Source organism: Falco cherrug, chromosome 9 (genome assembly GCF_023634085.1).
Source record: "Falco cherrug isolate bFalChe1 chromosome 9, bFalChe1.pri, whole genome shotgun sequence".
NCBI lineage: Eukaryota > Metazoa > Chordata > Aves > Falconiformes > Falconidae > Falco > Falco cherrug.
The window spans coordinates 10,628,536-10,643,754 of NC_073705.1; the positions used below are offsets into that span (position 1 = coordinate 10,628,536).

At 49.3% G+C, this 15,219-nt stretch overlaps 1 protein-coding gene across 1 annotated transcript; it reads left to right on the forward strand.

Annotated features, from left to right (window-relative positions):
- The first annotated feature begins 5,367 nt into the window (after positions 1 to 5,367).
- On the forward strand, positions 5,368 to 14,480 carry LOC102052160 (ficolin-2-like). The gene is made up of 9 exons (XM_055720645.1): positions 5,368 to 5,491; positions 6,313 to 6,426; positions 7,120 to 7,173; positions 8,331 to 8,366; positions 9,290 to 9,325; positions 10,818 to 10,945; positions 11,366 to 11,495; positions 12,042 to 12,176; positions 13,054 to 14,480. Exons 1-9 carry the CDS (start codon positions 5,413 to 5,415, stop codon positions 13,299 to 13,301), a joined length of 960 nt encoding a protein of 319 aa, XP_055576620.1. The 5' UTR covers positions 5,368 to 5,412; the 3' UTR covers positions 13,302 to 14,480.
- The last annotated feature ends 739 nt before the right edge of the window (positions 14,481 to 15,219 follow it).

The following is a 15,219-nucleotide window of genomic DNA, read 5'->3' on the forward strand; positions in this document are numbered from 1 at the left end:
TAAGCAATAATTGCTGTTTAATCCATACAGCTAATTAAAGGTTACAACAGCCTGTGCTCGTGGCTGTTCCGATCAGTAGTGACTCCGAATTAGAAGAGCAGCTGCAGGTCCCCTCACTTTCTCACCCCAAACGGAGCCCAGCTCCCACATACGAATCCCAGTCCCACTGCTCCCACTCCCACGGGGAAGGTGCCAGGCAGGAATTCTCTTCCCGGCTTTCACCTGCCCTGTGCGGCCGTGGCACTGCTCCAGGGAAGCCTGAGCAGTGTGCTTTGTGTGTCGAGAAACGGTCAGGAAAGCAGCGGTTCGTCTGTGGATTTCAGGATTTTTTTTCAATGATGCAGCTTGTTGCCATCAGCTCCGCAGTTTAGCTCTGTGCGGGACAACAGCCCAAATCCAGCAGCACTCGGGCCTTTGTCTTTACTCACAGCTCAGGCTATAGTCAAAGTCACTTTCTACAAGATTCATTTATGCTGAAACAAGCAAAAATAAATATCTGATTAAAACCTTATACTCTCACAAGTAACAAAATCCTGCCAAGGACCACCAAGTGGTCCTACCAAGGCCACAATGGACATCAAATTTGGGAACAAGATACTGGACTGAGCGGCCCATCAGCCAAACCATTATTACTGAACCTGTACCTTTCCTTTCCAGGCTCAGCTGGTCACTCTAGGTAATACTGTAAAAACAACCTGGAAAGCTTTACAATAGAAAAACTACGATAGAGTCCAGCCCTGCAGGGAACCAGGTAACTCTGTCCCTCGGCTCTCCTGAAAATCCAGTCCTATTCTCCATATAACATATTCCAGCATGTTTTTATGGCTTGTATTGCACAATGTCTGGAGGGAGCCAGAAAACCTGGACTGGGCTAACAGTTACGCTTGATATACAGCACTGCAGATAGCGGTGCATGTTGTGGGCGATAGCTTCCTACTCTAAGCTCTGTGGCTGCTTAACTCTGCAGAGTCACTGGGGACAAGTCAGGAGAAAATGAAAATCCCCCACTGGAGAGGAAGGAAGCAAATATTGTTCTGCAGCAGTCACTAAAAAATGGGACATTTGAAGCCTGAATGGGGATAACAGTAGAAGTATATGCAAAACTTTTATGAAGAACCAAATAATTCACTTCACGCAGGTGTAACTTCCAGTTGTGTAACATCTGTTTGGTCCAACAACAGGCAAATTGTTTGAAAAATTATTCTGCTTTTTAGCTGTTGCCATCCTTGCCAGTCTGGTATGCATATCTTCACCAGATGCCCCTGCAGCAAGAGCCTCCTTTGTCCCTTTCCTGAGCACGTTCCTCATCCAACCAGTTGTGCCAGAGCAACCAGTCCCACCTATGTCTCCACTGATCTGTACATGGGAAAATTAGTATCAGCAAAGTAAAAGGGCTTGGGCATTTCCTTTCCACTCTTCAGGATTCATCTGAGCAGGGAGGGTGCAGAGCATCTTCTGCCTGTCCTGTAAATCACACCTCTGCCTGTCTTCCCGGCTCTCAGTGATGAACAGCTTTCACAGATCAGAAGAGGTGTTACCAGAGATTATAAAAAGAGTTAAAAATAGAATGCAGCAGGAAATATCTTGTCGAAGGAGAGGCTGGTAGGAAACAAACCACTGAAATGAAATCCTTTTTGGGTAGGCTGCCTCAATATGCTACTGTAAAGAGAATTAAGCAAAGGCTTAACACCACCTCCTAGAGGAAACCAAGCAGATGCTAAACCAAAGGTTCAGCAAGGTGTGCAGCTGCTGTGCAATAACTGATAGACACTTGTTCTAATTGGGTCTCAAAATTCGGAAACTGCTGTGCCCCAAAATCAGTGTATGGAAGTGTGGGGAAGGAGCCCCTAGATGCAGGTTCAGTGCTCTGTGTTCATAAATCACTGTGCTGCCAGGCTGCCCGGTGTTAAAAACATGCTACAGCCAGCACCAGCTATGGGAAGGTTGGCTTTGCTCTGCCCAGCAGGAACAGTCTGTGGGCGCCAGTCAGAACCAGTGAAACCAGCAGCCTGAGCTCCTCACAGCCAGGACCTTCCATTGAATCTGCCCTGGGAAAGCAAAGAGTGAAACTTCATTCAGCAGTGCAGCATGTGAAACCCAAGGGGTGAGTGGGGGGCAAGCTGTCTTTAGAAACTCTACCAATTATCTGTGCCTTTTTGGAGCCTCAGGGACCTCTTGGAACGTATTTTGTAGTAAGGACAAGTGAAATGTGCAGCAGAGTTCTTAGCACTGAGGGGCTCGGGCACTCCAAGGCGCCGTATGTTCACAAAACCCAGAAGCAGAAAGGGAAAACTAAGGAACAGCTTTTGAAAAAACTGCTGGCTTAGCTTGGGCAAATGTCCCCACCATAGATACTAAGACTAGTTATGGGTTGAGGAAATTGTCGCTCGGAAATATAAGTGTTCATCAAAAAAACCCCTGAAAATGTTGTTATTTGCACAGAGTGAAGAGCTATAAACAGGATAGCCCTCAAAAGGCTAAGCTGAAGAACATCTTTCCTTGTTGCTTTGGATGATAACCTACCCCTGCAGGTTGACATCACTCCTATCCCAGCAAGGCAAGTCTCCAAAGCACATGGAAGCTCCCCGTGAACACCTGCAATGGTGCCAACTCCCGAGCAAACTCTTATTTCACATCACTTAAAGTCAGATCTGTCACAGTTTTCCTCCTGGTTCCCCAGTGCCAACTGCCTGCCCTTCTCACAGCTTTAGGAGTTCGTGGCAGTGTTTGTGGGTTAGCACAGAGCAGAGGAACACAATCCCTGGGGCTTGCTGCCTATTATTTCGGGTACTTAAAGCTTTTGCAGCTCTTGCCATCCTCCCTGCAGAGCTCTAGCATCCTGGTGGCAGCAAAGGCCCAGGATCCCAGCAGGAGCCAGGATTTCACCTACAATTTTGCATGAATCAGTGCTAAATCCCCTGTTATACACAGTTATGATGCTCCCACAGGAACTTTTTGAAGCTCTTCTGCCATCTGGTTGTGCCTTTTGATTTGCTAAGCTGAATTTCTTGGGGATTTGCAGATCAGTTCAGTTCTGGGGACTTCACTCTTGGCATTTATGTCTCTAGAGGTAAGCGATGGGTCACAGTGTTCAGAGGTACTCCCCATTCACCCAGTGTGCTCAAAATTCTTGTTTTCTCATCCCCAAAGTGATCCCGGACTTTTGAGACTCACAGGGGACATTTCCCAGGGATCAAAGGAGAATCTACACAGAAAAAAGGATGGCTGATGGTGTAAAAGATCAGGCCTCTGCCATCTTCACTGGGTCCTGGGATGAGAAAAAGCAATTAAGGACATATTGATCACTGAGCCAATTTCAAAATCTACCCTTGGGGGCCTGACCTACTTTGGACTAAGCTGGCTCATTGTCAGTTTCCCCCCTGCTCCCAAAAGTATCTGCATTCACAAGGACACTGCTGCTGTCCTCAGATGGCAGTGGGGTGACATCTCCAGGTGTCCCCCAAGCTGGGTGGAACCTGCAGCTGGTAACGTCTAAAGGGATGCATCAGAGCTGGGCAGAGAGATCACAGATGCTCCCACAACGTGTGTTCTCAGCCCAACCCAGAGCTGGACCCCTGCTCATGGAGCAACTGGGAAAACCTGGGCAAACCCTTTTTTTTTTTTTTTTTTCTCCTTGGCAGGACAGATCTAACCAGGAGCCTTTGAGAGACTGTGACAATGGGGTAATCTGCAAGGCTATTGCCTTTTGGAGTGATTTACCAAGGCAAACAGCTGAGAGCAGCAGCTTTTACCTCCAGGTAGTTGGAACAAGGTGTTGCAGCCATTTCCAGGCACAGAGCACAGGATACAAGGCGCTGGGTGGGAGAAGGCTTCTTGGTGCTGGGTGCTGGTGCTCCATCTTCACCTGCCCCATGGGACACACACAAGCCCATCCCGGGTGGGCAGCACAGGCTGCACAGATGAGAGAAGTGGGGTGCACCAGTCACCCTACAGCTGCCCTGCAGAGACTTCTCCCTCCCTAGCAGCTCAGAGGCACCTGCTCATCCTTTTTCCCTTCTGAAAGGCTGAAGAAAGAAGATGCTCTCATTTCACCCCCAGAACTGGATGTGTGCTTGCCGCGGACGAGACAGGTACTTTTTCCCATGTAAAGCAAAACCTGAACTTGAATGCAACCAGTCTGATCACAAGCCCTCTGATTTCCCTGGGCTATTTTCAGATGGTTGCAGGAAAGCAAGGTGTGCAGGTGTAATCCCCTGCCAGAACTGGTTCTCTGGAATAGCAATAATCACAATATCTACTGGATTATTATTTTATGTGCATGCATATATGAATATGTATAAGAATGTGTATATGAGTATATGTATGGGCTATTTAGGGGACACAGAATTTAAGTGACAACCAAATACTTATTTCTCCCCTGCCTTCTCCCATTTGCTTAACCTTAAAGCAAGCTGCAAATAATTGGAATTTGGGATGTTACAGGGACCTCATGATAGAAGCAAGTGCTTGAGGGTGAGCTATGTTCTGCCTCTGATGCTCTGCTGGGAAAGACTCCAAGAAATCACAGTCTTCTCTGAACTAGGATGCAACAATAAGGAGAAAAAAAACCCTTTAATTTCTGTCCTCTGCTAAAATTAATAAACTTTACAGGCTCAATGTCTGAAAGTAACATGGGGGTCAAACTTGGTGAGGCAGTTTGGACCTCTAGTAATGGTGCCACAAAAAAGCAGAGCACAGGAGACAGCAACAGCCAAGCAAAACAGAATTCCTGCTCACTATTACAATAAAGAGACTGGAGAAAAAAAGCAGGTGGAGAAAAAAAAAAATAATCAGATATGCTCTGCCCACCTAACCTTGCTTGGAAACATGGAGTTTTAACTCCACATCAGTCCTGGAAATAAACTGATACCTCTGTTTGAAGAGTTGCAGAGTAACCCTGGGCTGCCTGGCAGGCAGAGCATTGGAGCATGAGCCAGGTTGTGTGGCTTCTGTCTGCCAGTGGCCTCAGCTGACCTTGGGCTTTTCGACCCCAAGTGCCTCAGTTTCCCCATATACATGGTAAGCTCTTCTCTTTGTAAAGGGCCACTAGCAGGCAGGATGAGGGAAGCTGTCTGCACTTAGCTAAACCAATGTTTTTGCTGGTTCGTTTCCCATAGAAATACAATACGGGAGGAGAAGGGCATCCAAAATTTGCAGAGGATGGAGACAAGGAAGGCTGGGGCAGCCGGACAAGAATTTGCCCATCAGAATTGTGGAAAGTGGCATGTTTGGGAAACAGCTGGACACCCAGCCAGAGTCCCAGACCCGAGAGCAGGCAGTGGGCAAGCGCAGAGGTGGAGCTTGTGCTGGGTTTTTTGTTTGGTATAAAAAGCTTAGATGGGTCAATGCTAACCACAGCGCCTGGGACGTGGATGAGGGGAGCTGCACAGAGAGCAGACACCAGTACCAGCCATGGGGAGGGCAGCCACAATCCTCCTGGCACTACTCAGCCTAACAGCGACTATTTGTGATACCCAGGACACCTGCCCAGGTGAGTGGGGCACAGATCCTGCTGCCATCCCACTGAGACAGCCTGTTTCATCACCCTCTATAACTCAAGGAGCTTGGGCAAGGGAGGGGATATATGATTTTTTTCCTTCTATGCTTTTTTTATTTCAGCTGCAAGTGGGAGGAAGGTAAGGGGGAGGCTGAAGTCTCAGCAACCATTTTACAAAACTGCTGGCTCCAGCCAAAGGTGTAACATCCTTCCTTACTCACCCGTGGGATCTCCAGGAACAGGCTGTCCCAGTCGAGATTTTTTATCCTGGTTAAGGGGTTTTTGTTCTTGGTGCCTTGGCCCAGTTACTAAAGGGGGCAGAGCAATGCAAAGGATGGGTCAAGTGCTTGCTGGGTGCTGGGCACCCTGGCAGCTTGGGGATGCTGCACAACACAGCTTTCTGTCTGTATTCCTTGGGAAGGCAATAGGGACAATTTCAAACTGTCCTGCTGACAGGAAATTTAGTAGAGCCTTTACTGTCCACAGATGGGTCAATGTCACTTACTCTGCTGTCAATTCCCCCCAGGGCACCTCTCAGCTTTTGTTTTATTGAGCTACAGTCTTTTCGTCATGCACGTAATGTCATATATAACAGCCTCCTCTCCCACTGAACTCCCCTGAAACCAGAGATTCAGTATCTAGCTCCTCTAATATGTAAGCTCCTCAATGCCATCTGTTAATCCATACAACACCTGCAAACTCCCACCCTCATTGCTTTTGCTTGCACTGTTCCTCAAGTCCAGAGGGTTCAGATTCCTCTCCAAGACACTTTCGAGCCCTAAGAATCTACACAAAGACTTTCTTCATTTCCTTAGAGGTGAGAATAGTGGGACTGGGTGATGCTGACCGGCTTGCTGTTCTCCAAGGATGCCCAGGGATCCCAGGTGCCTCTGGCCCAAAAGGAGAACCAGGTCTCCCAGGAGCAAAAGGTGAGAGCCCAAACGCTAGCGATGAGCACTGTGATGTGAGATGGCGTTGTTGCTTTGGGTAGGGGAAGCAAGCTGGGCTGGAGCAGTGGCTGGCCTGGCCCTGGCTTCTGTGTGCAGTTGGAGGGTCAAATAGGAGCAGGAGATAACCCATCTAGAGATGTGCTGGTACACATGGTCTCATCTTTTTTTCCCTGAGTCCTGTCACAAGTGTGAAGTGGTCCTGGGTGGTTTCTTCTACAACAAAAACATCAATTTATTTTCTGAGTCTATTGAACAGTCTGGGTGGGAGGGAGGCTGTGATGCTCCTGCATGTCTACCAGGGGACAGTTTGGGAACTGTACTGGCACTCCCTACCCCAGGAAGCAAGGGAGATGGGGGTCCTTCAGGGTTTTCATAGCCAACTCATAGAGAAGGCGAATCACGTTAGCAGAGGGAGCAGATCCACTGCAGCAAAATCCATGGACTGGCTCCAAGAAGTACAGAGCTCATAGGATTTCATATGTGAACTGCAAATTAGGACTTACATTGGCAGGACCAGTGTAGTGTAGCTTCAACAGGAGAGAAGGAGTAAGATACGTTGCAAGATGAAATCTAATTAACAAAACCCAGCTTCCTTGTTTCCCTGGGCTTCTGCATTGTACCTCCCCTGGCCAGTTTGCAATGTGCACATATAAACTGAGTCCTTCCTTGCAGGAGAAATGGGAGCCCAGGGACTTCCTGGGAAAACAGGACCAACTGGTGCCAAAGGTAATACACAGCATATTCAACTTGAACCCATAAATCTACCCAAGTTCAGGACATGCACTGGGAAATTGGGTCTACAGAGATGAACTGCAGAGCTGGTCATAGTTGAAGAAACAGCACTGAAATAGCATAGGCAAAGCAGGATCTGGGGGGCTGGATCTTGCGTGGGGTGAGTACTAGAAATAGTGTCCTTGAGTCAGACCACACTCATCAGAGGAAGGTACTACTCTTCTTCTCAAAATTCTCCACTGATCCTTACCAGCCCTCTAAAATAAGACCTCTCCCCATTCCTTACTCCCACATTAACCTTCTTCCACCATGACAAACCTGCCCAAATGGCTCTCTGAGGAGCTTTGGGGTGCAGGAGGCATGATGCAGAGACACGATGCTGAGTGCTTCCAGCAGCCTCCAGCCCTGGACTCAGCATGTGATGCCACTGTAGCCCACTTGACCACAAGAGTGGGATCAGACCCCCAAGAAACAGCTAGTGTAGGGTGAAGCAAGGAGGGAATGGGGGTTTGTTTGCAACAGGATGAGCCCCAGAAAAGAGGAAGATGTCTGCTTTCATTCCATCCAGGCTGTACTTAAGGTCTTCAGCAGGATCTGTGTGCTGCAAACACTGAAAAAGTGTCACTTTTAAATAAACTAGTTTGCAGAACAAGGTGGCACCCAGGAACTGAGCACTGGTGCACTGACTAGCTCGGAAAACGGCCCCTTTGCATGCTGAATTAGGTAGCTATTATTTCCTGGCCAAAAGCATCCAAGAAAGTGAAAGATCTCAGCTGAAACCTCAGAGGAGATGGATGAACCCACTGCAAAAGCAGCTATTGCCCAAAATCTCACAGGTGCCTGACTAAAAACTAAAAGCCCCCCAAAAAAGTCGCGGAGCTGGAGCGGTGAACCCCCCATACGCTCCAGCAGATGGAGCAGCAGTTCTCTCTCTGCCCTGTATTTTCCTGCGCTTCCCGAGAGATGCTGCTGATCCGGAGAGCAGCCAGGCCGGGGTGGCAGCACCAGCTGGGACACTGTGGCTTTGCACCACTTGACAGCCTCTCCTGTACATTTGGGACATATGGACAGGCTGGAGCAGCCGCTTGGGGAGCCAAGTAATTCACTCGTTGAATCATCTGTGATGAGCATTTTCCTCTTGTCTTTTGCAGGAGCAGCTGGAGAGCCTGGCTTCCCAGGACCACAAGGTAAATCATGCTGCACTGAATTTATCCTGTGAGCTGGGTTAGTTAAACTTCCACCCTGTGCTGTTCTGGAACAACACACCAGGTGGGAGCAAATACAGAGAAATTAAAGTACCCACCAGGTACTGGATGGGACTGTTTGATGACAGTTGTGCCCCATCATAGGCTCAGCCCTGGCGTGGGTGGTGTGAGCCCCTCTCCCAAACCAGCTGTTCAGCAACAGGGGCTGTCCCCAGCTTGGGGGCATGATGCTGCTGCACAGCACCATCAGCTACAGAACCTACAGGGCTTCACACGCCCCAGCCTGATGGACCAGCCAGATTTGGGCAGACCTCTGGCATTCCCGTGCTATGGCAGCAGGTAGAGACTCGGACGTCAGAAGAACATACCTCTCTACCAGCAATAGGCTGGAGGGAAAACAAGGTTTTGGTTCCTGCTGCTGTCATCCTGCACGCAAGGGCTGCTGGCACCCAGCGCTGAGCACTGGCTGCGCTGCAGCTTCCCACACAGGAGCTTGGCTTGTCATAGCTGCTGGTTGAGCACATTTGCTCCAGCTGGTACAGCTGCTCCCAAACCACTGACTAAAGCCCTCTGCCAGCAGCAAATATTTGACCCTGCCTTCCTGCAGGTGCGTTGCCTCCTCCTTCCCATTCCTACATGTCCCAGACCGATGGGACTAACTGGCACAAAGCGTCGGTACCCAGCTCGGTGGGCTGGCCAGCAGCAGGCAGAGCAGCCAGGTCCAACAGAGACACATCTTGTGTCAGTCTGGCCATTTAGACCTCCTAAACCCAAATCAGATGTCAGGGGAAAATACATCATGCCAGGTACAACAATCCAAGAGAGGCAAGGCTGCTGCTTCTTGTGCATCTATAATGTGTCCCGCTTCCCTGGCAGAGCAATTGATGGTGTTGTTTGTCTAACAGGAATAAAAGGAGAGCCCGGATTTCCAGAAACATGGGGTGAGTTTCGTCCTAGCTCCTTCATGCCACCATTGGCTTCACAGAGCAGATAGATGGTGGTGGGACTCCCTGCACCAGAAGTCAGGACATGGCAGTAAAAAACCCCAAATTCAGAGTGACAATGAAAGACAGAATAAGGAAATATCACTGTTAGCCTATTTGCTTCTCAGAGCCACATGCAGCTTCTCTGTGTCTGCTCTGTAATCCAGCCAGGCCAGGAAAGTCCTGTCCTCCGAACACACTGCACATCACCTGCCCTCTGTGTGTCCTGGAGGAGATCTGCCTTGGGTTTTGAGAGCCTCAGTGTCCTGGTTTCCAAGATGAAACCACTAGAAACACCTCTGTAGACATGCTGCTACTTCAAAGACAGTTATACCATCCTGCTTATAGTAGCAGATTCAGTAGACACAGTGTTCATGTGTGTGACGGCGCTCAGATTAATTTATTCATTGCGGGAGGGAAGGAAAGGGAAGGAAAGGGAAGGAAAGAAGGAAGGAAAAACTTCAGTTGAACTGTCTGTCTCCATGAGCTACAACCAAAGCAGAGCTACAACCTGCTTTAGCTACACTTGGATGCTGTAAGGTCACAGTCACACGCAGAGGCTTGGGCATATCAGAGCTGCTGTAACGCCTGGAAGAGGGAGTCTGTGATGCTCCTGGACTGGCCCCTTGCTGCTCCAGGCACTCCTTTGCCCTTATGTTTCCTGGGCATGTAAAACTATTTGACTAATGAGAAGAGGCCAAGTCCAGGACCATCCCTTCGTTAGGAAGGATGCCCATGCCCACAAGACAGCCTGGTACAGCTGTGCGTCCGTTCATCAAATACAGCACGCTCAGACGCCTGCACTGCCACCACCGCTGCCTCAGATCAGTTCCCAAGGCTTTCCCCTCTGAAAGCCACAGATGCAGCTGGAAGCTGGGATGTCTGATAGTGACCGCTTCAGTCAATCCTTCGGCATCTGTGAATCTGAGCTTCTGTCATCAGGTCTAGTTTTGGGGAAGAAAAATAAATTTATATATCATATATATGTATATATACAAAAGTACTGTCTGTCCAGTCCACAGAGGATGATCTGAACGCTGTTTTCTGTATTACAGGTAAGTGTTTTTCTGTGTCACCACTCCTTTGCTGCCAACTACCCACACACTCCCTGTGCCCCCATACATTCCTGAGCCTGGATCATGACTTTGTCATCCTGCTCAGAGCAGCTCCTCCACCCAGAAGCCCAAAAGAGTCATGGCAGATGAGAGGAGTCTGAGCACCTCAGACCATCTCTTAGCAGGTGCCCATCTCCCCTGTGATGTTTGGATCAGAAACTGCAGCGGGGTTTGGCTCCCAGGAGGTGTGCACCAGAGTTCTGCAGTGCAAAGAGCCAGCTGGGAGGCTGAAGGGCTCCAAGTCTCCTACTTGGGGCATGTGGCTGATGTGCCCCCTGAATACAGTGGGCATGTTATAACTCTTTCCGCTTGATCTCTTTCCCTGACTTGTACAGAAGCCAGGAACTGCCAAGAGCTGTTGGGGAAAGGGAAGAACCTGAGCGGCTGGTACACCATCTACCCACAAGGCTGCAATGCCACCACTGTCTTCTGTGACATGGACACGGATGGCGGAGGATGGATTGTGAGTAGGACGAGCAAAGGGAGGTTTCTATGTCCCTATAGTGATTTTTATTTGGGCTGCAAAGGATGGCACCAAAATAGAAACAAAAAAGGAGGAAAACACACACTGAGGAGACAGCAAGCCTGCATGAATCCCTGTGGATGCAGGGGATGCTCCTGAGAATGTCTCTGGGAGCAGGCTGAGCACCACAGACCCATTCCCCACTTAAATCAGCAAATAATTTGCTCCTCATTTCCAAGGGCAGGTGGAGGAGATAAGTGAGTGAGGGATTCCCCTGGGGTTTGGTCCCCAGAGACCCACAGGAGTGTCCTGATGCAGGGGGAGCATTTGCTGGGTGGGGGGCTGTGCCACCTGGGCACTGCAGATGCTTTTGGTGGGGAGGGAGTGCCCTGGCAAAACTGAAACTCTCCTTTCCTGCAGGTTTTCCAGAGGCGCTGGGATGGGTCAGTGAACTTCTTGCGAGGTTGGGATTCATACAAACGAGGTTTTGGCAACCAGCTGACAGAGTTTTGGCTGGGGAATGACAACATCCACTTCCTCACCTCACTGGGTAAGGTCTGCCTCCATCCCCGGCTGGGGTCCTGAGTTTAACCCCGTACCACACTCAGGCATTAAAGGAATCGGAGCTTCCTGCAGCTCCCTGAGGTCCCAGCAGTTAAACAGCGTCCAGGTTCCTGCTGCCCAGGACACTGCACTTAAAAAAAAAAAAAAAAAAAGGCAATCTTGAAGCCAGGGAAGATAATGAGCTGGTTGCATGACCTCTCCTGGAGACAGACCAACACATCTTCCTACTAGGTGTAGCTGTGATGGCAATCGTCTTGTTCATACACAGCCTTGGAGTCACGGTTGTGTGCAGGGTGCCTGGGCGTGCAGTTCTCAGTGCCCATGACCACCCAAGATCAGATCCAAAAAGGTGCTTCACAAGAAAGCCATCAACAGTGCAGGAGATTCTGCAGGAATTTCAAATAAATCATAATCCCTCAAGTAGTGGAAGCTCCTCCCAAGTTAGCTCACGGCTCCTTAAATCCTCCACCCAGAAGCCCAGGTGCATATTCCCCCTCCGCCCTGCACCACTACTGTCCACTTTCTTTTCCAGGAACCTGTGAACTCCGCATTGACCTGAGAGACTTCGAAAACAACTACTATTTTGCCAAGTATGCTTCATTCAGAGTGTTAGGAGAGTCTGAGAAATACAAACTGGTGCTAGGAGACTTCCTTGGTGGAAATGCTGGTAAGTGAGCCCAGCAGCTCACTGGGCAAGGCTGTTTTCTAGCCCATCTCAGAAGTGTTCAGCATTTATAGGGCAGAGCAGTATCACGCAAACTCCTCGTGCTGCTTACACTTTGGGTCACTTTTTTAAAACTGGCTGTGGTACACCAGGTGCCAAGTGACCTCTGGGTGCTGGGAAGGACAGGGACACCCATCACCCACAGAAGTGTAACGCACAGCATTACCTACAAGCCCAGCCACATGGTTTAGCAATAAATGTGGAACTTGGTCCTGAGCAGCACCTCATCCAGCATAACCTTCCCAACAGTTCTGCAGCAGCTGGGCCAGGTTCTGCTTTCAGTTCCATTGGAAGGAAATATTTGCCCTCAAGGTTTGGCATTTCCAGGGCTGGGATGCTCTTCAATACTTGCAGCATCAGCACTGCATCCTCTTAATGTCTAATTCTTTTGTTTTTCTTTAAAAAAGCAAACAAATCCCCTGCAAAATTCAATACTTTTCATGCAGGAGTGAATGAAACCAACACCTGAGATAACAGTGCTCTGGGTTTATGTAGCTTTGTACATTGCAACTCTGTCTGATAGTCCAGACCTCAGTACGTCTGCAGGAAATCTGAGCAGTGCAGAAGAAGTGGCACCTGTGTAACTGTGAGGAGAATCTGGCCCATTTTATTCACAGGCATAGGTAAGTTCTCCACGTGTTTTAGCAGTCCTGGCAGAGCTCAGGATACTCTTTTTCTCTAGGACCAAGCAACCAAGAGAACAGCAGGATTTATAAAACCTGCCTTGCATCCAGCCATGATGCCCTGCAGTGATGCACAGACACATATAGGTTCCCTTTTGTGCTCTCTACTGCAGTAACTTCTCATGTGCTCTCTGCAGGAGACTCCTTATCATACCACAAGGACATGCCGTTTTCAACAACAGACCAGGACAACGACATGAGCTCCTTTAACTGTGCCACAGAGTACAAGGGAGCATGGTGGTACAACGACTGCCATTACTCCAACCTGAACGGGATGTACTGGCTGGGAGTGCACGGCAGCTACGCTGATGGCATAAACTGGAAGACGGGCAAAGAATACCATTACTCCCATAAGCGAACAGAAATGAAATTCAGGCTGGTTTAACATGCCAAGAGGGTGTCTGACTAGCACCAACAGGCGCCCCTCAACAGCCTAGAGAAGACACAAAACATGATGTTGTTTGAGGGCGAATTTGGACCAGGAAGGGTATTACAGGGTGTGCCTTCAGCCTAGAGCAGGCTTTTAGAGACCAGAAGAAATTGGTGCTGGTTTGAGCTCCTGTAAGCCCCAGACTCTCACCTTGGATTATTTCCAGCAGCCCCACAGATGCTGACTGAGCTCAAGCATCTTTTTTCTGAAAAGTGCGTTACCTTGATTTAAAGACCAAGTGATGGTGAGGCTATTGCATCTCAGTAAAGCTCTCAGACATCACTACTCTATATGGTAATTACCGGTAATTTTCAGTCTAATCCAAGTATATGAAGCCTCCAGTGTTCTCACAGCCTCTTTTTCTGTTGGACCCAAGAGCCACCTGACAGGCACTGAAGTCCCAACTCCCTCTCTCCCTGCAGGCTGTGACGGAGCCACAACACAGGCCAGCATTGAAAGGACTGAGCTTCCAGCACAGAGCTGTGAGCACTGCTACCTCCCCACTGCTTCACACAACACTTGCTCCAGAACCTCAGGTGGGACCTCAGCTCCTGGAACCACAATAGTATTGCCCAGCAATTCCCACCACTCCTCCAGGGCATCTTTCCAGATCTCATTCTTTAGCTGCTGGGGACCAAGAGCTGGGTACAAAATGTGCATGCTGGTCCAGCAACACATGTGGTACCAGGACACTACAGTAGTCCCAAGTCAAGCCTTGCACACGTGGACATCATGTAAATCACTAGCACATGCCAGTATCTTCCTTTTCCCCCTTGTTTCCAGTAGCATTTGAAGATGGGCTACCTGCTGTCCGATGGAGGCAGTTCATCCCGTTAGTGTTGATGTTGTATTTGACTTTTAGCAGAACTGGTTAAAGGGTCTTTTCCCAGACTCCTCCCCACAGCTGACAAAGGGAAGGGAGAGCTCACTGCCAACTCACTGCAGGGACAGCTCAGAGTCACCAGAAGCAGAGTATTCATTTGTGTTACATTCCTGACTGTCCTATGTTTATCACACTTATTGCACAGATGTGCAGCCAAGGCAGCTCCAGCCCTACAACACAGAATTCAAACCCTGTGAGTGAGAAAAGCGAAGAAACCGCTCACCCAGCACACCACAGCAGGTCAGCAATGTGCTACGAAACAAACCTGAGGTTTTGCATCTCCCTGTTCACTAGGTCCTGTCCCTGTTCGCTTCTCCTTTTCAGGTACATGAGAAAGCGTGTGTCTGAGCAGAGAAGCACACACTGAAAGTCCCACAGTCGTTTCCCTATCTCCAGGAGCTCTGTTTTGTTTTTCTCCTACTCCCAGGCAGATTGATATGCCCCCAGCAGGAGCAAGGTCCCACAGCATCCAGCTGTGTCTCACCCAATCCAGGCACTGGTGCTGTTGCCCAGCTTCTCAGAGAGGCCCAGCGTCCTGCCACAGACACCTCTGCAGAACCACAGAGCCCTCTGCAGAGACACACGAGCAGCTGCTGAAATCCTCAGCTCGCTTCCCTTAGTACACAGAAACCTCCAACATTTAAATTTCATTTCTGAAGGACACTGATGTTAAAGGGATTAAGAGAACATCATGAACAGTTTACCCAAGCCCATGTAGCTGATATTCCCAGACCGCCACCTGGCTCCACAGAGGAAACGGTTAGGTATGACAAGCCATCACCAGTGCTAGGTGAGGGGGTTGGACCTGGCTGCAGAGCAAAATTCTCCTGCATCCCCTAAGCTGATGCAGTAACCCGTTGGCTGGCAGCAGCCCCTCCAGCACGAGGGAATTTTGGCTTATGGGCTGCTGGGGTGGAGAAGGTGACTCCAACGCCCTTTGCACGATGCTTGTGCTGCTGCTGTTACCTTGTGCCCACCTAACCTAAGTAA

What these genes read in the sequence shown, in the direction of transcription:
- LOC102052160 (XM_055720645.1), top strand. Translation starts at nt 5,413, where the DNA reads ATGGGGAGGGCAGCCACAATCCTCCTGGCACTACTCAGCCTAACAGCG. An exon ending in TACCCAGGACACCTGCCCAG is followed by an intron (nt 5,492 to 6,312) that starts GTGAGTGGGGCA and finishes TCATTTCCTTAG; the next exon opens with AGGTGAGAATAGTGGGACTG. An exon ending in AGGACCAACTGGTGCCAAAG is followed by an intron (nt 7,174 to 8,330) that starts GTAATACACAGC and finishes TGTCTTTTGCAG; the next exon opens with GAGCAGCTGGAGAGCCTGGC.